At 39.0% G+C, this 26879-nt stretch overlaps 1 protein-coding gene across 3 annotated transcripts in view; it reads left to right on the top strand.

Moving 5' to 3' along the window:
* The window catches only part of HSDL2 (hydroxysteroid dehydrogenase like 2), a 61805-nt gene that overhangs the window by 13892 nt on the left and 21034 nt on the right, over window positions 1–26879 (top strand). For all 3 annotated transcript variants that reach the window (XR_012038485.1, XM_072842363.1, XM_072842364.1), the window contains 5 exons: window positions 2694–2808; window positions 10466–10569; window positions 11286–11384; window positions 22503–22697; window positions 24624–24695. Coding sequence is in view for 2 of the 3 variants with exons in the window: in XM_072842363.1 (XP_072698464.1) it covers window positions 2694–2808; window positions 10466–10569; window positions 11286–11384; window positions 22503–22697; window positions 24624–24695 (585 nt within the window). In the remaining variant the exon portion in view is untranslated. The remainder of the gene's footprint in view (window positions 1–2693; window positions 2809–10465; window positions 10570–11285; window positions 11385–22502; window positions 22698–24623; window positions 24696–26879) is intronic.

The raw sequence follows: 26879 nt of genomic DNA on the forward strand, positions 1-26879 counted from the left end.
AAAGAAGATGGGGTAGATAGGGGCTTTACCTTTCTCTATAATCATTCAGTGTTATTTTTTTCTGTTGATCCATTGTGTGCATCAACTGAGGGTAAGTTTATCCTTCCAGGAGAATGAGATCATCAGTTATGGGGGAAGGGGCTGCCACCACCTTTGTCTAAGCCCTACTATCCTTCCTTCTGTCCTATAATTCTGGAGAATGTGAGCAGTCCAAATATTGTCAGGATTGTCCCAAGAAACCTCTGAATTGGGTCAAGACAGGACATAAAAGATACTCAAAAAAGTTATACAGGCCTAGAATTCACCCCCTGTTTGACTTCCCATCTTTTTTTTTTTTTTTTTCTTTCTTCAGTCTTTATTTTATTTTATTTTTTTTTTTACCAAATGCTGCCTTTTTTTTTTTTTATTGGTGTTCAATTTACTAACATACAGAATAACACCCAGTGCCTGTCACCCATTCACTCCCACCCCCCGCCCTCCTCCCCTTCTACCACCCCTAGTTCGTTTCCCAGAGTTAGCAGTCTTTACGTTCTGTCTCCCTTTCTGATATTTCCCACACATTTCTTCTCCCTTCCCTTATATTCCCCAAATGAATGAGAACATATAATGTTTGTCCTTCTCCGACTGACTTACTTCACTCAGCTGACTTCCCATCTTGAATTCTATTCTTGATAACTCTGTCTATCCTGGGTCACCAGAAAGTTATACATTATATAGTACATGATGGCAAAGCCGAGTAACATGCTAGAGTGTCCAAATGGAAAGTACCTCCACTTGCCAGTATTGGGCTCTTACAGAGAAATTGAAGTCTCAAAAATTATTATTTTTTAAAGATTTTATTTATTTATTCACAAGAAACAGAGAGAGAGGCAGAGACATAGGTAGACAGAGAAGTAGGCTCCATGCAGGGAGCCCAGTGTGGGACTCGATCCTGGGACTCCAGATCACGCCCTGGGCCGAAGGCAGGTGCTAAACTGCTGAGCCACCCAGGCGTCCTGAAATCTCAAAAATTAATTTCTTCTTGTTAGCACAGAGAACTTAAGGACCCAAATTGAAATATCTTGGAAGAATTAAAGCCCAGAAATTTCTGCTTTCCAATTTTCTTTCTCTGTTTTATCCCAGCCAAAGAGCTTTCATTCAGAAACATGGGTAGTCTGGATTTAAAAATTATTTTCACAGGTCTTTGCTACTTGGGAAGGCAACTTTCATTATGTTCATTCTAAAGAGTTGGTAGTCACAGGATTTAGAACTCATCTCAGATATACAGGTGATTTACTTGAGTTTTGTTATAACAAAGCTGTACAATGTAATATAGTTGGTTGAATCCAAAGTTATTCGAAGGACACATTTTTTTTTTTTTAATTTTTATTTATTTATGATAGTCACACAGAGAGAGAGAGAGAGAGAGAGAGAGGCAGAGACATAGGCAGAAGGAGAAGCAGGCTCCATGCACCGGGAGCCCGACGTGGGATTCGATCCCGGGTTTCCAGGATTGTGCCCTGGGCCAAAGGCAGGCGCCAAACCGCTGCGCCACCCAGGGATCCCCGAAGGACACATTTTAAAATATTAGCAACACAGACTTTATACAAAAGAATATAGAAATTGGGGACTGAAAATGTGATGAAGATTTTAAAATACTACATATGAAGAAAGGGTGCTTATGACTAAAATGTTATAGTGAGTATAACAGCCTTATTTATACGATTATCTACATATTGTGAGAGAGAGGCATGGCAAAGTTAAGGGGATAACAAAAAATGTTTATTGCAATGGTGTAACCCCAGCAGAAGTTGTCATATTTTTATTTGATGGAATATTAAATGCTATTTATTTATTTATTTATTTTAAATATTTTATTTATTAGAGACAGAGAGAGAGAGGGGCAGAGATACAGGCAGAGGGAGAAGCAAGCTCCATGCAGGGAGCCTGATGTGGACTCCATTCCAGGTCTCCAGGATCATGCCCTGGGCTGAAGGCGGCGCTAAACTGCTAAGCCACCCGGCTGCCCTTAAGTGCCCTTTAAAAAGAATTATGAATCATGTAGAAATAGAAGTGTTTAAGATACTTTTGTATTTTTACTATATTCATTTAACATTTTTTAACAAAACTTGTAACCAAACTTTTAAACAAAATATGTTACATATAGAGAGACTGTAACAGAATATGCATAAATAATGATTCTAGATTAATTTTATTTTGTGTATGAATTACTTAAACTTTGATGATTTGCCTAGAATTGAAAATTCACTCTAGGTCTTTTCTCTTTTCCCAGTTCCCAAGGCCAGGAAGGACCCCTTTTATTTAAATAAGGGTCTTAGAGAGAAGGGAGACCTTGGAAGTAAGCTTGGAAGGAGAGAAGGCCTTGGAAAGATGCTAGGGAGGAGGGAAGGTTTTAAGGCAATTAACTTAAGGTTCTTGGAGGCAAGGAGGGAAGACCAGAAGGTAAGAGAACAAATAGAAATGGAAGCTACAAACTACCAAGGATTAATCCTCCTCGTATTTTCACATGGAGTTCTGGTAGTTGGCTTTCTCCATTTTGTTAGTGAAAATCATCAGGTCTTGCATTGGTGGGTTAGTCTTATTATCTAAAAGAAGTATTTGCGAACCAGCTTAGGGTTCAACTATATAGAATAAATGTTCTTCTGTTATAAAATTTAAATTATGTTAACAGGAAATGTATTATTTGAAAACAGGAATTGATATTTTGGTGAATAATGCCAGTGCTATTAGCTTGACCAATACATTGGAAACACCTACGAAGAGAGTCGATTTGATGATGAATGTCAACACCAGAGGCACCTATCTGACGTAAGTTAGAGTGGTTGGGGAGAACCTTATAGTGTGTTCTCAGAGCACTAGTTGTAAACAGATTTGCACCAGAATAATAATACAGCTTAAAACCTAGTCATTTATGGAGCACCTGGATGGTAAGGTCGGTTAAGTGTTTCCGCTCAGGTCCTGATCTCAGGGTCATGAGATCAAGCCCCATATGATGGGCTCTGTGCTCAGCATGGAGACTGATTCAGACTCTCACTTCTTCTCCCTCTACTCCTCCCTGCTGGGTACGCAAGCTCATGCTCTCACACATACATGCATTCTCTCTCTCAAATAAATAAATATTTAAAAATAAATGAATGAATGAATAAAACCTAGTCAGTTATTATAAAGGACTAAAAGTGCTCTAAATCAGTAAATAGTATTTTATTTTGTTTTTAAGATTTTTAAAAAATTTATACATTAGAGAGCGAGAGCATGTGTGCACAGCAGGGGGGGTTGGGAGCGAGGGAGAAGCAGACTCCCTGCTGAGCAGGGAGCCGATTGTGGGGCTCCATTCCAGGACCCAGGGATTATGACATAAGCTGAAGGCAGATGCTTAACCAACTGAGCCACTCAGGTGCCCCAGTAAATGGTATTTTAAGTAGTTTGATTCAGAGGCACCTAGGTGGATCAGTGGTTGAGCATCTCTCTGCATTTGGCTCAGGTTGTGATCCCGGGGTCCTGGGATCGAGTCCCACATCAGGCTTCCCATGGGGAGCCTGCTTCTCCCTCTGTCTATGTCTCTGCCTGTCTTTTTGTATCTCTCATGAATAAATAAATAAAATCTTAAAATAAATAAATAGTTTTATTCAGAGTCCCTTTTCTCTATGAATTTAATAAAGCCTATAGCTCAAGCATTTTCAAACATTTGCATGAATCAATATATACATACATAACAACTCTTCTGATTATTCAAATCAGCAGTAGTCTTTCCTTCCTCTGAAAAACACTGGTTGTAGTTATGTAAATAACAGGAACCTCATTATGAATCACATTTTTTTTTCATTTTTACTATTTTTAATTTTAATTCCTGTATAGTTAACATATAGTATTATGTTAGTTTCAAGTGTTTGTGAATCATATTTTAATGTAACAAAAGGCTAATGCTGTCTTCAGGAATATCAGGAAATAGAGAATACAGAATGAGACCAAATGTAGTCTCAATCTGTTCTGGATTGATCAGACAATCTAGTTGTTTTGTTTGTTTGTTTGTTTGTTTGTTTGTTTGTTTGTTAAGATTTTATTTATTCATGAGAGACAGAGGGAGAGAGGCAGAGGGAGAAGGAGAAGCAGGCTCCGCGCTGAGCAGGGAGCTCCATGCCGGGCTCATCCCAGGACCCCAGAATTGTGACCTGAGCTAAAGACAGATGCTTAACTGACTGAGCCACCCACATGCCTCCAGACAGCCCACTCTTTTTTGTCCATTTAAAAAATTTTTGTTTTAAGATTTTATTTATTTATTCATAGAGACAGAGAGAGAGAGGGAGAGACACAGGCAGAGGGAGAAGCAGGCTCTACGCAGGAAGCCCAGCATGGGATTCCATTTTCGGGTCTCCAGGATCACGGTCTGAGCTGAAGATGGCGCTAAACCGCTGAGCCACCTGGGCTGCCCCTTTTTTGTCCATTTTTTATCTGTTTATTTACCCTCAGGTTCTGTCATTTTTTTCATGTGGATGTAAGGAAAGATTAGCATAGAACTTGTTTGTCTGCTTTGTATGTATCTTCTATGTATTTGCTTCACATGTATACATAGAATCGGTGGTTGAAGGACCTTGGGCTTTGGAGTTAGACTCCTTTGAGTATGTGTTATCTATGACTTTGTGCAGGTAACTTCTTGCAGATTCTGTTTCCTCATTTGTTAAAATGGGATGATGAAGTAAGTCATAGGGTTGGCCATGAGGATTAAATGTAAACTTTGTTGTTAGTCTGAAAATCTATTTTGTTGGGTCTGCAAAACTGGGCCCTCACAATGTGAAACAATGTGTTTTTACTAGCTCCTTTATTAGTTCAGAATTTTATTAGTTGCCCATATGAAAATGATCAGATTTACACAAAAATCTGGAATTGTGGCTTTCTTGAAATGTTGGAAAACCTGGCTGCTGCAGCACACCCACGTGGCAGCAGTTAGCTGCTATAGCTGAGTGGCAGAGTATCAACTGCCTCATTACAGGCATTAGCATTAATTAGCCTTTTGTTATGTTACAGTGTGATTAATAGACACCTGAAGCTAAGGACAGACCATTTTCATCTTGTGTGCTTGTCCTTCTGTTTTTCTTAAAGAGGGAAGTAAAATATTTCTCATACCCATGTGTCTGTCTGAAGTGAGAAAATGAGACATATGCCAAGAGGGCCATATGTTCAAGTAAAATGAGTGAGAGCTTACTTCTTTATAGATGTGGGGCATATTTTTATAAATTCGTTATGTAAAGTATATATCGTTTTTGAATGGAAACCACAGTGAATCAAACCACAGTTAAGAACTATGGCAAACATACAGAAAAGATTGTGGTGAAAAACTTAAGTAGAAAAAGGACTAACACTTCAATAGGATTTGTGTTTATTTTCAAATAAAATAAGCAGTGCTGCTCTGTGATGCAGTCATGTGTTACATGAAGAAATTGTCTGGGCCTCAAAATCTTTTACAGATGGTAACTTTGTGAAAGAATTTTGATTAAATATAAACACTCATTTAGACAAGCATTTAAAAATATAAACCTAACCTAACTGTTGCTCAGCATGTTGAATTAAGGCTTAGAAGGACATGATTTGTGAAAGTTAAATCATTTGAGGTAATTTCGATTTTAAATGATGGAGCCACAGATCTAAATATTCTACTCACCAAGTTTTATTTATTTAAGGTATCGGCAGAATTTTGATGTGATTAAAAACACTTTTAGGCTAGTATTCATGACATGAGCATAGAAGTGACTTCTTAAATGTTGAGAAATGTCTTAGGATGTTTAATGTAGGGGATCCCTGGGTGGCGCAGCGGTTTGGCGCCTGCCTTTGGCCCAGGGCGCGATCCTGGAGACCCGGGATCGAATCCCACGTCGGGCTCCCGGTGCATGGAGCCTGCTTCTCCCTCTGCCTGTGTCTCTGCCTCTCTCTCTCTCTCTCTCTCTGTGTGTGACTATCATAAATAAAAAATTTATTTATTTTTTTTTTTTTAAAGATTTATTTATTTATGATAGACATAGAGAGAGAGAGAGGCAGAGACACAGGCAGAGGGAGAAGCAGGCTCCATGCACCGGGAGCCCGACGTGGGATTCGATCCCGGGTCTCCAGGATCGCGCCCTGGGCCAAAGGCAGGCGCCAAACCGCTGCGCCACCCAGGGATCCCCATAAATAAAAAATTTAAAAAAAGGATGTTTAATGTAGATTTGTCAAAATTGTGGTAACATAACTATAGACAGCGCTATTGCAATGGTCAGTGTTAACTTTAAGCTCTAATGGTCAGTGTTAGCTTTAAACTTACTAAACTAATGTAGAAATGTTTCACAGAGATGCAGAAATAATTTTGTTCATCATATTGTTCATTGGGAATTGCTCTTAATAAAAAGTTAAAAATGGACTATGTTATGAATTTTAAGGACTAAATGCATTTCTTTGGTTTGAACCACAGTTAAATGCTTTACTGATATGGACTACAAACATGATCATCTGCTCTGTTATAAGATTATGTGGCTATGATATATTGTTGAAGAGATTTTAGTTTTAATTTGAAAGAAATCAACTCTCTTTTGTCACCCATGAGAGAATTCCCAACTCAATTCCCATACAAAGATTGGATCAAAGACTTAGCTTTTTCAGTTGACATTATGACTAACATAAACACAAATGTCTGATTCTCATTGCTCATTCCTTGTGAAATTCTGTCTTTGGAAAGCCTGTTTGGCAAGAACAACCTGGCCCCTTTCCTGTACCATGATCGTTTTCCAAGAATGAAACTGATGGCTTAAACTACATTTCTGCAGTTGTCAGGTTTGAAGGTTCAGTTCAAAACAAAGCAAAAAAAAAAAAAAAACCCTGATTTCAGACTATGAGCAAATGAACTAACCTTGTTCAGGTACCTTTCTCAATGAATACTGCTTGTGTAGTTGGAGAATTATAGATGGAACATATAAGCCATAGGGCATTCATGTACTAAAAACTAAATATGAGTACATTGAAGTAGCAGATCTACAAATATCTCTGGAGTAGTTACCCTAAAATAAAATTCTTTTTAAAAGCAAAAATTCTATTCATTGTTGAAAGTTCCTATATTTAGGAACAGTTTTGTTTTGTTTTTTTTTTTTTAATTTTAGGAGTTTTTTTTTTTAAGATTTTATTTATTTATTCATGAGAGATGCAGAGAGAGAGAGACAGAGAGGCAGAGACACAGGCAGAGGGAGAAGCAGTCTCCACACAGGGAGCCCAATGCAGGACTTGATCCCAGGTCTCCAGGATCACACTCTGGGCTGAAGGCGGCGCTAAACCACTGAGCCATAAGGGCTGCCCCCTGTTGTTGTTTTTAAAGTAGGCTCACACCCAACATGGGGCTTGAACTCATGACCCTGAGTTCAAGAGTCACATGCTCTACCAACTGACACAGCCAGTTACCCCGGAACTAAATATTTTTCCCAGTTAAAGGCATATTGCAATGCCAAAAGAAAGACCTGCTGTTGACCTTTGGATCAAAGAAAAAGTGGCCAGTTTTTGGTTTCTATGTGAAAGTTCTAAGGTATTAAAGAGTAAATTGAGGGGCGTCTGCCCTTGGGCTCTGCTCATGCTGTCTCTGAAATAAATAAATAAGTAAATACATACATACCTTTAAAAATAAAAGAAAATTGATAAACATTTTGTTTTTATTTGGTGATACCCATATATTCATGGAGGGAAGCATAGATTGTTTTCTCAGGCAAGCTTGAGGAGTACCGTCAGGGAGAGCATGGGGGAAAGGCCCAAAGAACTGACCTTTTGGGAGGTTTCAGCAAGGATCTAGAGCTATTTCCTGATTCCTGGCACCCGGGGCCCTGTGACTTGTGTCACAGGTTTAGAGAAACAGGGTTGGAAGGCAGAGATGAGGTAGAAGGCAAACCCTTAGTTTGTGTTTTTAAGTTTTAATTAAATACAGAACCTCTAGTGTTATATGTGTTTGTATCGTGTTAAATACTTAACAGAAATTCAGTAATAAACTTTAATTGTATTTCTGAACAGTTTTTTTTTCCTGTACCCAGCTCACTTTATTCATTTACTCAAATGTCCCATAGGCATTTGAGCTTGTAACTCTAATTAAGTAAAATAATTATGTAATAGAAATAAGTGCAGTGCCTAGCCCACAGTAAATTTTCAGTAAGTTTAACTATTTAGCTGAAACTATTAGTATTTAAGTGTGGTGCTAATGGTCTTTAAAATGTAAAATTGGCCATGATGCTATTAAAAATGCAGCTGACTTAGGATTAGTAATGCTGAGGGTCAGGCAGGCAGAGTGCAGGTAGGAAGGTTTTGTCAGATAGATCAAAGAAGAAGCCCATGTTTATAATGTAAATGAAATGAGCTTTTTCCTTGGATGTAAAATGTAGTCATGGTCTTTTTGCCTGGAATAGATTTGATTTTTCCTGTTGAAATTTTGAGGTGCAGCTTCATTGTTTTAATGAATGTCAGCTGTAATAATGTTTGCCTCTCCCCAGCTCACCCCATGAAAGTGAAACACTTTTGGAAAGAAAAAACAATATATATAAAACCCTTTAGTGATGTTGATTGTATTTGGTTTCTAGACCTGAAAAGACCTTGCAGATGGTAGTAAGAATGTTGTACATTAGTTAATAAAAAAACTGACAGGAGAAGAATCAACTAGTTCAAAGTCCTAGAAATAGGGGATCCCTGGGTGGCGCAGCGGTTTAGTGCCTGCCTTTGGCCCAGGGCGCGATCCTGGAGACCCGGGATCGAGTCCCACGTCAGGCTCCCGGTGCATGGAGCTTGCTTCTCCCTCTGCCTGTATCTCTGCCTCTCTCTCTCTCACTGTGTGCCTATCATGAATTAAAAAAAAAAAAAAAAAAAAAAGTCCTAGAAATAATTGAATGTGAAATAAAACTAAAAGCTAGTATTTTTTTCCTTTTTTTCTCTTTCTACTTCAAATACTTTAAAGCTATACAATTTTTAAGGTACAATATGCTCTAGTTTAATAACACAGTGTAGTTTAATCATTAATAAATTAAAAATAGGGGATCCCTGGGTGGCTCAGTGGTTTGGCACCTGCCTTTGGCCCAGGGCGTGATCCTGGAGTCCCGGGATCGAGTCCCACGTCGGGCTCCCGGCATGGAGCCTGCTTCTCCCTCCTCCTGTGTCTCTGTCTCTGTCTCTGTCTCTCTCTCTCTCTCTCTCTATCATAAATAAATAAAATCTTTTAAAAAATTAATTAATTAATTAATTAAAAATATTGAACCTGAGTTTTAAAAAAAATTAATTGCCTGCTATTTTGAACAGTTTCTTAAACATAAAAGCTAAGTTTTTTTTAAGATTTTCTTTTTTTTTTTTTTAAGATTTTATTTTTATTTATTTATTTATGAGAGCCAGAGAGAGAGAGAGAGAGAGGCAGAGACAAGGCAGAGGGAGAGGCAGGCTCCATGCTGAGAGCCCGATGTGGGACTTGATCCCCGGTCTCCAGGATCACGCCCTGGGCCGAAGGCGGGCGCCAAACCACTGCGCCACCCAGGGACCCCAAAAGCTAAGTTTTTATATGCAGTATGCCCGAAGGCATACTGTATTGCATATTGGTACAAATTAAATTTGGGAATGTATTAGGAGTTGTGTTATTAAATTACAGTCCCATCATAGTAGGAATACCAACCACACCTACTAAGATGAGATAAGCCAGCATATGTAATACTAATAATAGTAGTTGTTTATTTCATGTTTAACATATGCACTCTTTTAAATATTTCCTGTTTATCATCTCATTTTAATCCTTTGGTCAGTCCTACATGGTAGCAGGTATTACCAACATTTACTGATGAGAAAACAGAATTAGAATAGAATAGATGTTGCCTAAGATCACCCAATGAAGGGGAAGAAAGAGGATTTGAACCCATAGTACTGCCCATGCTGTTGGCAGGGACATTAACTCACTGAAAATTATAGTGCACATGCACGCACGTATTGGTCTCTTGGGAGGAGAATTGGAAAGATGTAGTTGAAAGTAACCTCAGTTGGATTTAAGGCTAATATGCCAAGGATTTGAGTATTTTTATTCATCAGATCATTTTGTCAGGCCATTAAGCAGAATTTCGAAGAATGAAAATTATTGCTTTTCCTACCTTCATTCTAGAAAAGTAAACACAAAAGTACCCTACAGATTCCTGACCACGTTTAGTTGCTTTGTAGAAGTACTTTAAAACATAATTTTAGGGGCACCTGGGTCGCTCAGTTGGTTAAGCATCTGACTTCTGGTTTTGGCTCTGCTCATGATCTTGGAGTCCTGAGATGGAGCCCCTGCATCAGGCTCTGTGCTCAGCAGGGAGTCTACTTGAGATTCTCCCTCTCCCTCTGCCCTTCCACTCATGCACACTCTCTCTCAAATAAAATCTTTGAAAATAAAAATAGAATATAATTTTGAAGTGGGGAAGTTGTTAGAAAGCTATTAACTTGATGTGTTTTCTTTTGCTTTTAGATCTAAAGCATGCATTCCTTATTTGAAAAAGAGTAAAATTGCTCATATCCTGAATCTCAGCCCACCACTGAACTTAAATCCAATGTGGTTCAAACAGCACTGTGGTAGGTGGTATGTTGAGGGGATGATTTGTTTGGTTAATTTGTTTTGTGTTAAATCAGTGTATCTATAATGTAATCCCATTTTTACATAGCATTCAACATTAAATTTTCTATGCAGAATCAGCACATTGGAAACTAGATTCTTAATCTTTTACCTATAATTTAAAATATTGAGGTCATAACTTACATTCAATAGTATGCACCGATATTAATGGTTAAGTTTGGTAAGTTTTGACAAATGAATATACCTGTATAACCAATACCCAAATCAAGTTACGGATTTCCATCATTCCAGAAAGCTCCCTCAAGTCCCAATGGGTGTGTTTTATTGTATTTAACTTATTCTCCAATGAAATTGGTTAGAAACTATGAAGTACTTTTTCTTTCACCACAAACTAATGATTTGAGGTGAGTATGCATTAAATTGCAAGATTTATATAAAGGTGCCTCCTTTGAAATAGTTACATCAGATATTCCTCCTTTGTACATAATTCACTAAAATTTGGACAGGTAATTGGAATAGAAAGCCACAGGGCAAAACCAGAAGTCCTGTTTTGATTGACTAGGTTAAACAAATTTTCAACTTTTTGTTCTTATTTTTCTAGCAGTATAGCCATAGAAAGTGGTTATCGATACTCCCAAATTAGTTTGTTTGGTTTTTTTTTTTTTTTTTTTTTTTAGTTTCTTAATTAAGTACTATTCTTTGTGGTTTCTTTCAGCTTATACCATTGCTAAGTATGGTATGTCTATGTGTGTGCTTGGGATGGCAGAAGAATTTAAGGGTGAAATTGCAGTCAATGCATTATGGCCTAAAACAGGTATGTACTTAAAAAATTCAGTTACTGGATTCTCGTTTATTGCCCTTGACACTTTTGAGGTACATCTTGGATAGAGGGGAAATAAGTTAAACAAGTTTTAATAGGTTAAACTTTTTTGAGAGAACGAGCTTGTGGGGGCATGCACATAAGCCAGCATGAATGCCTGCATGAGTGTGGTGGGGAGACGGGGGCAGGAGGAGAGGAAGAGAGAATCTTAAGCAGGCTCCTTGCCCAGCAGGGAGCCTGACTTGGGGCTAAATCTCACAACCCTGAGATCATGACCTGGGCAAAATCAAGAACTAGACACTCAACTGACTGTACCACCCAGGTGCCCCCGAAACTCTGTTTTTAAAACTTAGAAGTTGGAGGTGGGTGAAATATGGAAGCAATTGAATTCTGAAGGGCATAAGAAAATAGGGGAAGGAAAAGTATTCTAATAATTTTAAAAGTCTCATCTTGGGGCAACCACAATTCTAGATGGTATGTTTTTTTAAAAATTATATTTTCTGTTGGTGGCTAGGGTATAGAAGTGCTTTTGGATATTAAAGTTATAGACAACTACTATACTTACCTATCTGTTTTATTTTAAATTAAGTTTTTTTATTTTATTTCCAATATAGTTAACATTTATTACATTAGTTTCAGGTGTTCAGTATAGTAACTAAATAGTTTTCTACAGTACTCAGTGCTCATCAAAATAAGTGTTCTCTTGGGGCACCTGTGTGGCTCAGTTGGCAAAGCATCTGCCTTCTGCTCAGGTCATGATCCTGGAGTCCTGGGATCAAGTCCCAAGTCCCTCTGAGCAGGGAGCCAGCTTCTCCCTCTTCTCCCCCTTCTCCCCCACTTGTGCTCCCTGTCACTATCTCTGTCACTCTCAAATAAATAAATAAAATCTTTTTAAAAATTAGATTCGTGTACTCTTAATCTGCTTCACTTTTCACCCATCCCATCACCCAGATCCCCCTTTATTAACAATCAGTTTGTTCTGTATACCTGAAAGTCTGTTTCTTGGGCACTTGGGTTCCTCAGATGGTTAAGCATCTGCCTTGGGCTCAGGTCATGAGCCCAAGGTCCTGGGACCAAGCTCCACATCGAGCTCCCTGCTCAGTGGGGAGTCTGCTTCTCCCTCTCCCTCTCTCTTGTGTTCTGTCAAATAAATAAATAAAATTGGGATGCCTGGGTGGCTCAGCGGTTGGGCGTCTGCCTTCAGCTCAGGGCGTGATCCTGGAATGCCTGGATCAAGTCCTACATGGGGCTCTGTGCACGGAGCCTGCTTCTCTCTCTGCCTATGTCTCTGCCTCTCTCTGCATCTTTTATGAGTAAATAAATAAAATTTTTTAAAAAATCTTTTTTTTTTTTTAAAGAGTGTTTCTTGGTTTGTCTCTTTTTTCCCCATGTTTTACTCATTTGTTTTCTTTAATTCCACTTGAGTGAAATGATATGGTATTTGTCTTTATTTGACTGACTTATTTCACTTAGCATTATATTCTCCAGCTCCATCCATGTGATCAGATATTTTTTCTGCAGTTGGTTATTCAAATCAGGATATAAACAAGTTTAACACAGTACGTCTGTTTGGTATGTTTTTTCACTTATAGTAGTTACACTTTTAATTTTTTTTCCTTGCCACTGATTTCTTGAAAAATCAGGTCATTTATAGAATTTCCAACATTCTGGTTTTCCAGATCTCTTCCCCCTTGTGTCTTTTAACATGTTTCTTTATTGTCTAAGGATGTTTATGTTGTTTATTCCTATTTTTCCTTCTGGAATATTGTTTATTCATTTGTTGCTCAACAGATATTTATTGGACAGTTACCAGGTGGCAGACATTGTGCAAGGCATTGTGGATACTTTTTTAGCCTTTTCAACAAATAGATGACTAGGTTGGTAAGAGTTGGCCATGAAACCCATTTAATCCAGCATTTTATAGTATTAGGAGTACTCTTGAACTGAGTTGTGACATATAACAGTGTGAAACTAACCCAGAGTTCTACTTTAGGGACATTTGAGGGATTTCTTTTTATCTTATTCCCATCTGCTGTCTGTGGGGTGAAGGGGTTTCGTCAGCTTCAAGCAGAAGTTAAAGGGCCAATGACCTGTAGTATTGATGGCAGGGAAATGAGGGGCTGTGGGTGAGAATGTATGGAGCATGGGGGCGTGTTTCTAATGTAACTTTTAGGAGAATATAGCTGTTGCAACCACCTCTGTAGTCCCCACTTTTCTTCTAAGGGCTCCAATAATCAATTTTTTTTTTAAAGATTTTATTTATTCATGAGAGAATAAATAAGAGAGACAGGCAGAGGAAGAAGCAGGCTCCATACAGGGAGCCCGATGTGGGACTTAATCCTGGGACTCCAGAATCACGCCCTGGGCCGAAGGCAGGCGCTTAACTATTGAGCCACCCAGGGATCCCCTCCAAGAATAAATTTTTTTTTTTTTTTAAAGATTTTATTTATTTATTCATGATAGTCACAGAGAGAGAGAGAGGCAGAGACACAGGCAGAGGGAGAAGCAGGCTCCATGCACCGGGAGCCCGATGTGGGATTCGATCCCGGGTCCCCAGGATCGCGCCCTGGGCCAAAGGCAGGCGCCAAACCGCTGCGCCACCCAGGGATCCCTCTCCAAGAATAAATTTTTAAAAATTGTTTTCTTCGGCTATTTGAGATTTCTTTCTTCCCTGGCCCACTGTGGAATTAGAACCATGTTTTATCGCTTTTTCATTTCCTTTATGTTTCCATGGTAGACACAGTTCTTTAAAGATTTTCTGGAGTGATAATCTTTGCAGTGGGGCAAAAGGTGAAAGTGGAAAAGGGCTTCTATGCTGTTTTCCAAAGTACACGTCAAGACTCATTGGCGAGTCATGAAATCAATTTTGTGGATTGTGAAATTGAGTTAGAAGGTAGCAGCCAGAATTTTGTTGTTTTATTTCTAATGGAATAAGATAGAAAATATTAGGGGGCATTGCTGATAGTATTGTTTCATATACAAATGAACATATATTTATTTGTGAGTGTTTATGTAGATATTATGTACTCTTAGTAATATTGGTAAAAAGAATTACTGATTATGGATCACAGTTAAAAACTTTAAAAAGCTCACGCTTTACTGTGCTGTTCTTCTTCAACTTACTTTGCTTCTCTCCCTTCTCAGCCTCCTCCTCCTCCCACTGCACTTTGCTGTTGTCGGTAGTGAGACTCAGGCAGGCAGTTAGAAAGGGAGGTCTCCCAGATACAAAGTCCTAACAATATTTTCCCATTTTTTTGTACCTCTGTTATGTTACTTACTGTTTCTATTCATTCATCTTCCAAACATCTTTATATGCCAGGCACAGTTCTCTGCACTATTTATTCATTATGCTTCCAAGGGTAATTTATTGTTTACCTGAGTATAAGATATTAAGGGGTACTAACATGAATGAAAGTTTACTATTTAGAGTGGTTACCGTCATCTGCACTTAGTCTTTCCCTCCTCAGCTCTACTCCCCTAACCTTTGGGTCTTTGGGATCCTGGGTTAACAAAGTTAGAAACAGCCTAGTCTGACTCTTAAGAATTTTAGATTTTATTCATACAACAGATAATTATTGGACACCTATTATGTGCCAAGCTCTGTTCTAGTTGTTTAATATACATCAGAGAACAAAACAGACAAGCTGTATCCTTTTGGAACTTAGAGTTTAATTGGGAGAGATACAATAGATGGTTAACATAATAGTAAAGTATGTAGACAGTGGTAATCTAATAGAAAAAAATGGAACAAAGTAAGGGGAATTGGGAGTCCCAGGTACTGGAAGGATAGATTGCAGGGTTTTTGTGTTTTTTTTTTTTTTAAAGATTTTATTTATTTATTCATGAGAGACAGAGAGAGAGAGAGGCAGAGACACAGGCAGAGGGAGAAGCAGGCTCCATGCAGGGAGCCCGACGTGGAACTCAGTCCTGGGTCTCCAGGATCAGGCCCTGGGCTGAAGGTGGTGCCAAACCACTGAGCCACCCTGGCTGCCCTGCTGCTGATAGTTCTTATAAGATGGGGACTGACCCCTGGATTTAATAGTCTGTATATCTCCCTCACATAACTTAACAACATTTGTAATTAAACTATTGATTTTATAACCAAATCAATGTCTTTCTTGCTAGAATGATATTTTCTTGAAGGCAGAGACAGTATCTGCTTTGTTCACTTTATTATAGTCACTGTAAACATTCAGTAACTATTTGATGAATTCATGAATGTACAGTAAAATTACCTCCTGCCTAGCTCCAAAATAGACCTTTTGAGCAGAACATTACATGAAAGGGAATGTGGAGGACACTACCAGCATTGACATGAGAAATCAGCTCGCTGCCAGCATCTTTGCTTTAGCTCTGAGATAATCATTTTAGAAGTTTTACTGTACATCTTGGAACCATTGATATTACTTGGGGCCTAGACTTAATGGCATTGTAAATTGAATTTACAGTCCTATTCCTTGAAATACATGACATTATGAATTATGTACAGGATACTTTTGAAAGAGCAAGAGAGGGACACCTGGGTGCCTCAGCGGTTGAGCGTCTGCCTTCGGCTCAGGGTGTGATCTTGGGATCTGGGATTTAGTCCCACATCAGGCTCCCCACAGGGAGCCTGCTACTCCCTCTGCCTGTCTCTGCCCCTCTCTCTCTGTCTCTCATGAATAAATAAATAAATCTTTAAAAAAATAAATAAAAGAACAAGAGGGCCATGTAGTTGTGGTTAAAGGTTATGAAAGGAAAAAAAAAAAAAAGGTTATGAAAGGAGATTTTCTGATAAAGGTAAACAATTGAAATTGAAGGGGATTTTGTAATCTTCAAGAATTGGACAAGGTGTTCCTGGTAGGGGGTGCAACAAAGGCCATGGTATGAGAAAATACTGTGGTGGAACTGTCAAGGAATTTAATACTGGTGTATGTATGTATGATAGATGGGCTGTGGGTTTTTTCCCACTGAACTTGAGCAGTTGTCTGGAATGTTGGGTAGGTGTGAGGTTGAGGGGTGCTGGCTGGGCAGGGGGGTGCTGAATGAGCTAAGCCCCAGGTCTTGATTGCCAAGTTTAGGAGCTTGAATTTTACCTTGTATTCAGGACAGAGCCACGTCAGAATTTTAGAAGCAGGAGAGCAGAGGAAAAATGGAGTGATAGGGTTGCTGATGAGTTTAAGGAGTTTAATTTGGGGCAGCCCGGGTGGCTCAGCTTAGTGTCACCTTCAGCCCAGGGTGTGATCCTGGAGACCCGGGATCGAGTCTCATGTTGGGCTCCCTGCATGGAGCCTGCTTCTCCCTCTGCCTGTGTCTCTGCCTCCCTCTCTGTGTCTCTCATGAATAAATAAATAAAATCTTTAAAAAAAAAAGTTTAATTTGACATCTGAATGGATGGTTTAGAAGATCATAGAGGAGGCAGAAACGCTAGCTAGGATATTGAGTTATTCATGACTGAGACAATGAAAATGGATTTGAGAGGGTGTCCAGGCCTCAGGCTGTTTGTGAGGCCTCTATTTAAAAAAGCATGTTTTCTCTTCCAAGGCTGTGTAGAGCAGCCCTCTCTATGCTTACTGGGACCAGAAATAATCTCCCAACATTATTCCCTTCATGGAAAAGGAGATTTAGGGATCCCTGGGTGGCGCAGCAGTTTGGCGCCTGTCGTTGGCCCAGGGCGCGATCCTGGAGACCCGGGATCGAATCCCATGTCAGGCTCCCGGTGCATGGAGCCTGCTTCTCCCTCTGCCTGTGTCTCTGCCTCTCTCTCTCTGTGTGTGACTATCATAAATAAATAAAAATTAAAAAAAAAAGACTTCTTGCACTTAATGGAATGGACACAGTGTAACCTCTGTGTAACTATAATCAGAACAGTGCCCTAGTCCACTCTTTGTCCTTTCTGGCTTCATGTTCCTTCTGTACACTGGCCACATTTTCCCTTCTGGATTTAGAACTTCTCACCCCATTGAATTCAACACATCCAGAGGAGTCAGAGAACAGGCCTTAGTAGTTTAAATAACAGGAGGCTCTCAAGCCCCAGCTAGGTCAGCTTAAGAAGTATAAAAGTATAACTTTTAGGACTTTTGGGACGCCTAGGTGGCTCAGCAGTTGAGCATCTGCCTTCGGCTCAGGGCGTGATCCTGGAATTCTGGGATCTAGTCCCACATCGGGCTCCCTTTGGGGAGCCTGCTTCTCCCTCTGCCTATGTCTCTCTCTTCTCTCTGTGTCTCTTAGAGATTTTTTAAATCTTAAAAAAAAAGGTATTACTTGTTCTTTTTACAAGACTGACTTCATAGTTTGTGTCAAAATGGAGGGTGAGGTGGGGAGAAGGGAAGTGGGCTGCTATTCAAAATGCCTGCTGCCTCTTACCTCTTGAGTGGTCAGAATGAGTGTGATAGAAGAGGAAAGTACACTTTGAAATAGACCTCACATGGCCTAGGGTGAGGAGCCAGGGAATCCAGCTGTTGATCGCAGAACTGACAGCAGGGAGGAAGATTAAGAGAAGTATCAGAGGGATCCCTGGGTGGCTCAGCGGTTTGGTGCCTGCCTTTGGCCCGGGGAGCGATCCTGGGGTCCCGGGATTGAGTCCTGAGTCGGGCTCCCGGCATGGAGCCTGCTTCTCCCTCTGCCTGTGTCTCTGCCTCTCTCTCTCTCTCTGCCTATCATGAATAAATAAATAAATCTTTAAAAAAAAAGTATCAGAACAGCTGCAGTCCTCTGTCACCTGGACCACATTATAAATAGACGTGGGAACTCAGCTAACCAGGGAGGTCAGGACAATAAGATAATAGCTGGCCTCCATGGTGCTGAAAATCAAAACTAGTTTCCTGTTTTTTTAAGGGACTTGGTTACCAACTTGTTTAAATAGCAGTTTATATATATTTCATTGATCCTGAGATGCCCATGTTTTCACATTTTTACATCTTTGATAGCAGGATGCTCTTACTATTAATGACGTACTGTAGTTTAATTGCAGGTGTTCTTTTTTCTTAGCGGTACACTTTATGATCAATGATATCTTTGGTTCAGGAGTACACAAAGAATATGTGTATGCCTTTGGGGGCTGGCAGGTGTTAAAGAGGTGAGACAAGCTCTCTTTCCAGTGGAGGAGTCAAAGGCAATGCTGATGTTTTAAGTCTGCTATGTACTCTCTATGTTTATGTGAAAGAACATCTTTGGTCAATATTTTTTTTAAGGTTTTATTTATTTATTTGAGAAGAGATGGAGCATGAGGAGAGGCAGAAGAAGAAGGAGAAGCAGACTCCTTGTTGAGCAGGAAGCCTGATGCAGGGCTCTATCCCAGGACCCTGGGATCATGACCTGAGCCAAAGGCAGATGCTTAACCAACTGAGCCACTCAGGTGCCCCTCTTTGGTTGATATTAAGGCTCTTGTTACTGTGTGTTTTGAGCAGCTTGCAATCAGGAGAATCAATTGGAAACTATTAGATACTTCTCCAATTATTTCTTAATAATAATTAAGTTCTAGGGTCATCTTTAGGATTCTTGTGATCCAAGGCATAACAGGTTTCATGAAAATTTTTGCTTATTTTCTTTTCAGAAATTTCATTTGATATATCCTACTGAGAACTTGCTTCTGTTACCAGTTTTAAAACTTATTAGGGCAGCCTACGACATTGCAAAATGTTTCTTGAAAATAACTCTGGCTTATTTCCTGATTTTTGAGCATCTCTGCCTTCTTTGGTATCTTCTGTAGAAAGATTACTGAAGTAAAGATAGGTTGTTTGGGAAAATCATTCATTGTTCTTAAGTTGTGTACATATTTGTACACATGAACATGCAGGAAACATGTATACATCCATGACATATTCTTAATTTAGAGTTTCTAAGAATTCTTATTCATATGGTCTACAGTGAGATTAGAGTATAAACATATGCATACAGTTATAAGATGCACTATATTGACATTTTTTTTTTAATTTTTATTTATTTATGATAGTCACACAGAGAGAGAGAGAGAGAAGCAGAGACATAGGCAGAGGGAGAAGCAGGCTCCATGCACCGGGAGCCCGACATGGGATTCGATCCCAGGTCTCCAGGATCGCGCCCTGGGCCAAAGGCAGGCGCTAAACCGGTGCGCCACCCAGAGATCCCTATATTGACATTTTTTAAAGTTTATTTATTTTAAGTAACCTCTACATCCAATGTGGGGCTTAAACCCATGACCCAGAGCCCAAGAGTCCCATGCTATCCTGGCCAGGCACTTATATTGAATTTTTTTTTAATTGAAATATTTTTAGAAAAATTCTACAGTTAGGGTGCCTGGGTGACTCAGTTGGTTACGTGTCTGACTCTTGATTTCAGCTTGGGTCATGATCTCAGGGTCCGGAGATTAGACCCTGTGTTGGGCTCCGCATTCAGCATGGAGCCTCCTTGGGATTCTCTCTTCCTCTCCTTCCATCCTTCCCCACTGCCTGCATGCTCATTTCTTCGCGGTCTCTCGAAAAGAAAAAAAAATTCTGCAGTTTATGGGAGTGAGATAACTGAAGTCTAAGAATGTTGGTTAATATTGATCATATGACCCTTTAGATTCATGGTGGTTAAGATCCTGGCTCTGAAGTCAAGCTGTTAGGTGTTTGAATTTTAGCTCCTGTAACCTTGGACAGGTTACTTAACTCCTCTGTGTGAGTGCTCTCCTTTGTAAAACAGGAATAATAACAGTACCTACCTCATAGAATTCATTTGGATAACTAATATAGCATATGTAGCAGCATGCCTAGCATAAGATGCACTTGATAAATATTAGCAGCCATTTTTTTTAATTTTTATTTATTTATGATAGTCACACACAGAGAGAGAGAGAGAGAGAGAGAGAGGCAGAGACACAGGCAGAGGGAGAAGCAGGCTCCATGCACCGGGAGCCCGACGTGGGATTCGATCCCGGGTCTCCGGGATCGCACCCTGGGCCAAAGGCAGGCGCCAAACCACTGCGCCACCCAGGGATCCCTAGCAGCCATTTTTTATTGATAAAGTATCACATTAAGAGAGAGACCAGAGCTCTTGAACTATTGGTTAAATAAAAAATTTCTTCCTAGTAAAGGAACTATAGTTAAAAGGTAGGGACTAATTTTCTAACTCGGTGCTTCTAGGATATTCCCCAAGTTAACTGTGCTGTCTTTGAAGTAGGGATGTGTGCTAGAATGTGATCACCATGAAGGTAGGAGCTTTTGTCTGTTCTATCAACTCATTTGTCCCCAATCCCTGCAATAGTGCCTGACTCCATCACTATATGTTGAATAAATGAAAGGAGATCAGTGGCTATAAAAGCTATAAACTTCATCTTGTGGACTGAATTATGTAAATTATTCCATTACGTAATGATTTAAAATGATGGTTTAACAGTGGTATGGAGAGAACTTTTAAATTAATAGAAACTGTGAACTCCTGAGTGGCTCAGTGGTTGAACATTTGCCTTGGGCTCAGGGCGTGATCCCAGGGTCCTGGAATCAAGTCCCACATGAGGCTTCCCTGCAGGGAGCCTGCTTCTCCCTTTGCCTGTGTCTCTGCCTCTTTCTCTGTATCTCTCATGAGCAAATAAAATCTTTAAAAAATTACTAGAAACTGAAACCTAAGGTACATTTAAACAAGCTGATTTCATTGTTTGAAATATAAGCTAAAATATATTTAAGTAAATTGAGATAAGTTACTGTTCACAATTTTGAGTATGTATAATTAATAGTGTACTTTGAAGGGTAGAATTTCAAGTTACCTCATAAAAAAAACATAGAATTTAAAAATTGCACCTAAAACAAGGGGGCACCTGGGTGGCTCAGTTGGTTAAGCAGAGTCTGCCTTCAAATTAGGTCATGATCGCTGGGTCCTGGGATCAAGTACTACATTAGGCTCCTTGCTCAGCAGGAAGTCTGCTTCTCCCTCTGCCCCTCCCCCTCCCCCCTGCTTATGCTTACTTGCTCTCTCAAATAAATAAAGTCTTTAAAAAAAGTTATATGCACCTAAAACAGTAAATATTATATGCACATATTAATAGTAATTATCTCTGAGTAGGGGGATTATAGATAATTTTTAAATACTTCCTTTGCTTCTCGTTATTTTCTGGTATTTCCTGTATTAAAGTAGTACCTGATGGGCAGCCCTGGTGGCGCAGTGGTTTAGCGCCGCCTTCGGCCCAGGGCATGATCCTGGAGACCCGGGATCGAGTCCCACATCAGGCTCCCTGCATGGAGCCTGCCTCTCTCTCTGCCTGTGTCTCTATGATAAATAAATAAAATCTTTAAATAAATAAATAAATAAAATAAAGTAGTACCTGAGCTTAAAAGGGACCACAAAAAAAATCCAGCTAGTATTTATTGAGTGCTTATGATGCATTTGTCATTGCTTTAGCCACTAGGCATACAGTGATGAACAAGAAAAACAAAGACTCTATATTCTTTTTTTAAATAATTTTTTAGTTTTTAATTTAAAAAAAATTTTAAAGATATTATTTGAGAGAGAATGTGAGAGAGAACACAAATAAGGAGGAAGGGCAGAGGGAGAGGCAGAAGCAGAAGTAGACTCCCCGATGAGCAGGGAGCCTGACTCAGGGCTCGATCTCAGGAACCAGAGATCATGACCTGAGCTGAAGGCAGACACTTAACTGACTGAGCCACCCAGGTGCCCCTAGGAAAAAAAAAAAAATTATTAGTTTTTTATTTAAATCAAAGCCTCTATATTCTAATAGAGGGGTGAGACAATAAACTTAGGAAATGAGCTCTATATTTAGAGACAGGAAACCGAGGCCCATAGAGGTTCAAGTGACTTGCCAAAAACCACAACATAGTTGGCCTAACAGTCCTGCTCACCTGACTGACTTCTTGGTGCTTTTTCTGTTATACCTTCTTGGCTTTCTTAACATTCAAGAATCAAATGCAAATTCTAGAGCATTCTAAATCCGAAGTCTAATTGAATTTTGCTGTGAGTCTCACAAAGGCGTTTTGTTTTATGAGGCAGTGTTGTGTAGAGTAAGGATTGTGTGTTTTCTACCCACTTATGTCAGCAGAAAATCCCTTAAGCTCTCTGGACCTTGTTTTCATCACCTGTGAAATAAAGAGATCAGCTGTCTTGTTACTTACACAGTCCTGTTATTTGATTTGGAGTTCTGTATGTGTGTTCTCTCTGCAGCCATCCACACCGCTGCTATGGATATGCTGGGAGGATCTGGTATTGAAAGCCAGTGTAGAAAAGTTGAGATCATTGCTGATGCTGCCTATTCCATTTTTAAAAGGCCAAAAAGTTTTACTGGAAACTTTATTATTGATGAAAATATCTTAAGAGAAGAAGGAATAAAAAATTTTGACATCTATGCAATTAAACCAGGTAATGCTTACAGTTTCTAAAAGTAGTGATGTATTTTTCTACATTGCCTTCAAGAAACACTTACCTGTTTTGTATGCACGTTTGTGTGATTACAAAACTACTATGTTCTTTTAAAAGCCAACCTCCTAATGAAGGGGAAGACCATACTAACTTCAAAAAGAAAGGAAAAATAGAAGTGAATTGAGAGCTTTTTAAGTAATGTACAGATACAGAAGACACATCAGCTAATAGCCATTTCCAGATCTTGAAACTGAAACTGAAAATTGGTTTTTAATGTTGGTCTTAAAATCACAAAGTAAAGACTTTATTCAAAGATGTGGTAATAAGTGATACGAGAGTGAGTCTCCTATGAAAACTTTTTAGGAATATGGACTCTTTCAAATATTTTTCTCTTTAGGGCAGTCTCTTAAGAGCAGCTAGCTTACTGGATGGTGAAGATGAGTGAACAGTCTGCCCTTTGTACAGTCTGCCCTATGATTTGAGAAGTTCTCAGTAGGCCCCCTTGTTCAAAAATCATTCTTCCTCTCTGAAATTGAAGGTGATGATGGTGATAATGAGATCTTTATGTATAAAACATAATCTGTATTAAATGAGACAATATAGCTGTGAGAGATATTTATTTGTGCTGAAGTGTATTTTAAATATTATTCATTAGGTTGCACTTCCGCATATTTATATTTGTGTCCCCCCGTATGTCTCTTCAGTTTAACTGAATTAGATTAAATAGCTCTTTATGGTTTTACAAAGCAGTTGTATGGGGTTTTGTTTTGTTTTTACATTTTATTTATTCACGAGAGACACAGAGAGGCAGAGACATAAGCGGTGGGAGAAGCAGGTTCCCTGCGGGGAGCCTGATGTGGGGACTTGATCCCAGGACCCGGGGATCATGACCTGAGCCAAAGGCAGACAGTCAACCACTGAGCCACCCAGGTGTCCCACAAAGCAATTTAATATACATTATCTATTTGCTCTTCACAGCAATCCTGTGAGGGAAGCAGTATTTTTAGGGATTAAGAGCATGGAGTTTGAGAGAAGATGACCTAGGTTCAGATTCTAGTTCAGCTGCTCACTAGCTGTGTGACTTCAGGCATGTCACCCACTTTCTCTGAGCTTCACTTTCCTTATTCGTCAAGTTAAGGGAATAACAACTTCCACACAGGATGTTTGTAAGAAAAAAATGCAGTAATGTGTATAATGTGCTTGGCACAGTGCCTGGCATATGATACAATCACAGTATCCAGCAGTTAATATTTACAGTAGAAAAACAGGCCCAAAGAAATTAATCTTTGCCTTGGAGCAGTCATCTAATAAGGGACAGAACTTAAACCAGATCCAGGTCTTCTGGGTCCTGGTACAATGTAATTACTACTTTAGGTTTTAAAGACACAGTGTCATTGTGCACAAAGTCTTAAATTTAAGGTTAAAAATCCTATCAAGTGTTGAGAACTTAAGATGGGTATTTTGATAAATGTTAGGATATAACAAAGACCAGTGCATTCCTGCAGTTTTTTTAATATTCTGAGAGGGACAGAGATGGGAAACAAGTCCTTCTCAATGAGGAACCCCCTTCTCCCAGGGGGCCAGGTGAGTCCGGGGCACTCTGGAGAGATGTAGGACAAAAGGGTTGGATAGAATGGATGGTGAGAAGGGGGCACAGCCTCCTGGGAGAGCAGTTGTGAGGCACAACATAATTTGGTTGGATCTTAGAGATGAAATTTGCCATAGTAAAGGAGGATAACTTGGTTATGGGAAAAGTATTTTAGCTTTGTCAAGTAGTTTGACGGTTCTCATGGGAGTCTTTTCCATTGCACTAGGATGATCATTACAATAAAAACATACAATGTTCACTAAACAGGTGTTAAAATCTTAATATATTGGAGTTGTCATAGTAACCTGATTTTTTTTTTTTTTTTGGTCAATTTCCAGGCCATCCCTTGTTACCAGATTTCTTCTTAGATGAACACCCAGATATAATTATCAAGAAAGCGGAATCACGTGGTAGGTATAGACCATATTTTATGTAGGAAAATAAAGATGCTAACTATTTTATTTCTTTCAGAATATTTTTATTTTATTTTATTTATTTATTCATAGAAAGAGAGAGAGAGGCAGAGACACAGGCAGAGGGAGAAGCAGGCTCCATGCAGGGAGCCTGATGTGGGATTCGATCCTGGGTCTCCAGGATCATGCCCTGGACTGAAGGCAGCGCTAAACCACTGAGCTACCCGGGCTGCCCATCTTTCAGAATATTAAATTGGACATTCTTGCCTTATGCTTTTAAGCTATTTTGTAATTTAAACTAGACAAGTAGTAATATATGGTCTTTGTTAATTCAAGCAAAGATTATATTTTCCTTCTACGAGTAAGAAGTTCTTAATACATTCTTTTCATTTGTTTTTTTTAAAAAAGTCTAAAAAGAAAACAAACCCTTTTAAAGGCTTTAGTTCTTTTTCTTGGCACTGTCTTTAGGTATTTCATGTTGATGTGTTATTTTATTTTGAAGAAAAATGTGTCGATCAAAGTACACCAAATATTCTCAGAGTTCATGCTGTATGACTACTTTATGGAAGAAATTAACTTCAGAGGAGGTTTTGGTTTTACCTTATTTTGTTTTTGTAATTTAGGAACAATAGCTTCCTTTAATTGGTCCAGAGTTTACATTTTAGTCCTTGTGTTCTGACTTTATGCCACTAGCTTACTGAAAGATGTCAGAAGACACACTTTAACAAATAGCCATGAGAAGTTCTCTCATGATTTATTAACAAGAATCGCTTCTCCTGGGCTCTTACCTTATTTTTATCTTCTAGACATGGTGACTCTCCTAAGTGATCACAGATTCTTTAGATGGCTACAAGGAAATTTAAGAACAAATTTCCTGTATACTTCTGTAGCAAATTTATAGAACCTTATACCGCAGTGCATTTCAGTGCCAACCTTTTTTCTGGCTTCCTCTTTTCTATCTTTATCTTTTCTTTGTCCACATTTTTGGAGATAGTTTAAAAAACTACTTAAAAATGGCAACTTTGGGGATCCCTGGGTGGCTCAACGGTTTGGCACCTGCCTTCGGCCCAGGGCGTTATCCTGGAGTCCCGGGAACGAGTCCCACATTGGGCTCCCTGCATGGAGCCAGCTTCTCCCTCTGCTTATGTCTCTGCTTCTCTGTCTTTCATGAAGAAATAAAAATCTTTTTTTTTTCTAAAGGCAACTTTTCTATCTAACTTTTCTATAAAAAACTTGAAAAATATACAGCTTATGAAAGTCTAAAAGAGTCTAGACTTCAGGGTAGGTAGGCAAGAGCAAAATGCTGGTTTTTTTTTTTTTTTTTTTTTTTTTTTTTTTTTTGGCTTATCACCCTGATAATGGATCTGCACTCATTTAGATTCCAAATTTAAATTAATAAGAACTACTTATTGATCACATATATTCATTTTGTTTTTCAACAGATATTTATTGAGCACTACTATGTTTCAAACACTATGCTAAGTCCTTTGCATTCACTATCTCATTGAACACTTATGAGCCTACAAGGCAAGTATTATCTTCGTTTTACATCCGAAATCATGCATGTGGCAGAACCAGGATTTAATTTGTAGTTTCTGATTGCAAAGCCCATAGCCATAAACAGTAAACTTAAATTGCTTTTCTAACTCCCAAATACTTAATGTCCTTTAAATTAGCATATTTCCCTGCAGTAATCCAATTTATTAATTTATGATGAAGAGTTGCCATCTCATGGACTAAGTGCGTAGTTGGTATAACAGCCCATTCTCTCCCTTGGGTCATAATGACATAGGGAACAGAATTATAATCAGAAGGTTGTTTCATGACTGTAGAATCAGAATGAGAGAGGTTAGATAAGTAAAATATAAGATACACTTCTATTGAAATTTGATGTTTGTTAGCATCAAATTTTGATAGAAGCAATTTTGCTTGTGGAATCAGAATATATTAGGTGTATTGACTGCATTCCATATATCCATCTCCGCATGAGGGATGCCCTCATCCTTGAGGTCACAATACTCCCATTCCCTTGGCTAAAGCTTCTCTTCCCCATATGCTGCTGGACAGAGCATTTGCTGCTGTAGCTCTTTTCTCTATTCTTCCTTGTTCATGCAATTCTATTCAATAGTTTTTTAGGTACATTAATATATTCACATAGGTAATCATCCAGTATATCTGGCC

The sequence above is a fragment of the Canis lupus genome, chromosome 10 (assembly GCF_048164855.1).
Source record: "Canis lupus baileyi chromosome 10, mCanLup2.hap1, whole genome shotgun sequence".
NCBI lineage: Eukaryota > Metazoa > Chordata > Mammalia > Carnivora > Canidae > Canis > Canis lupus.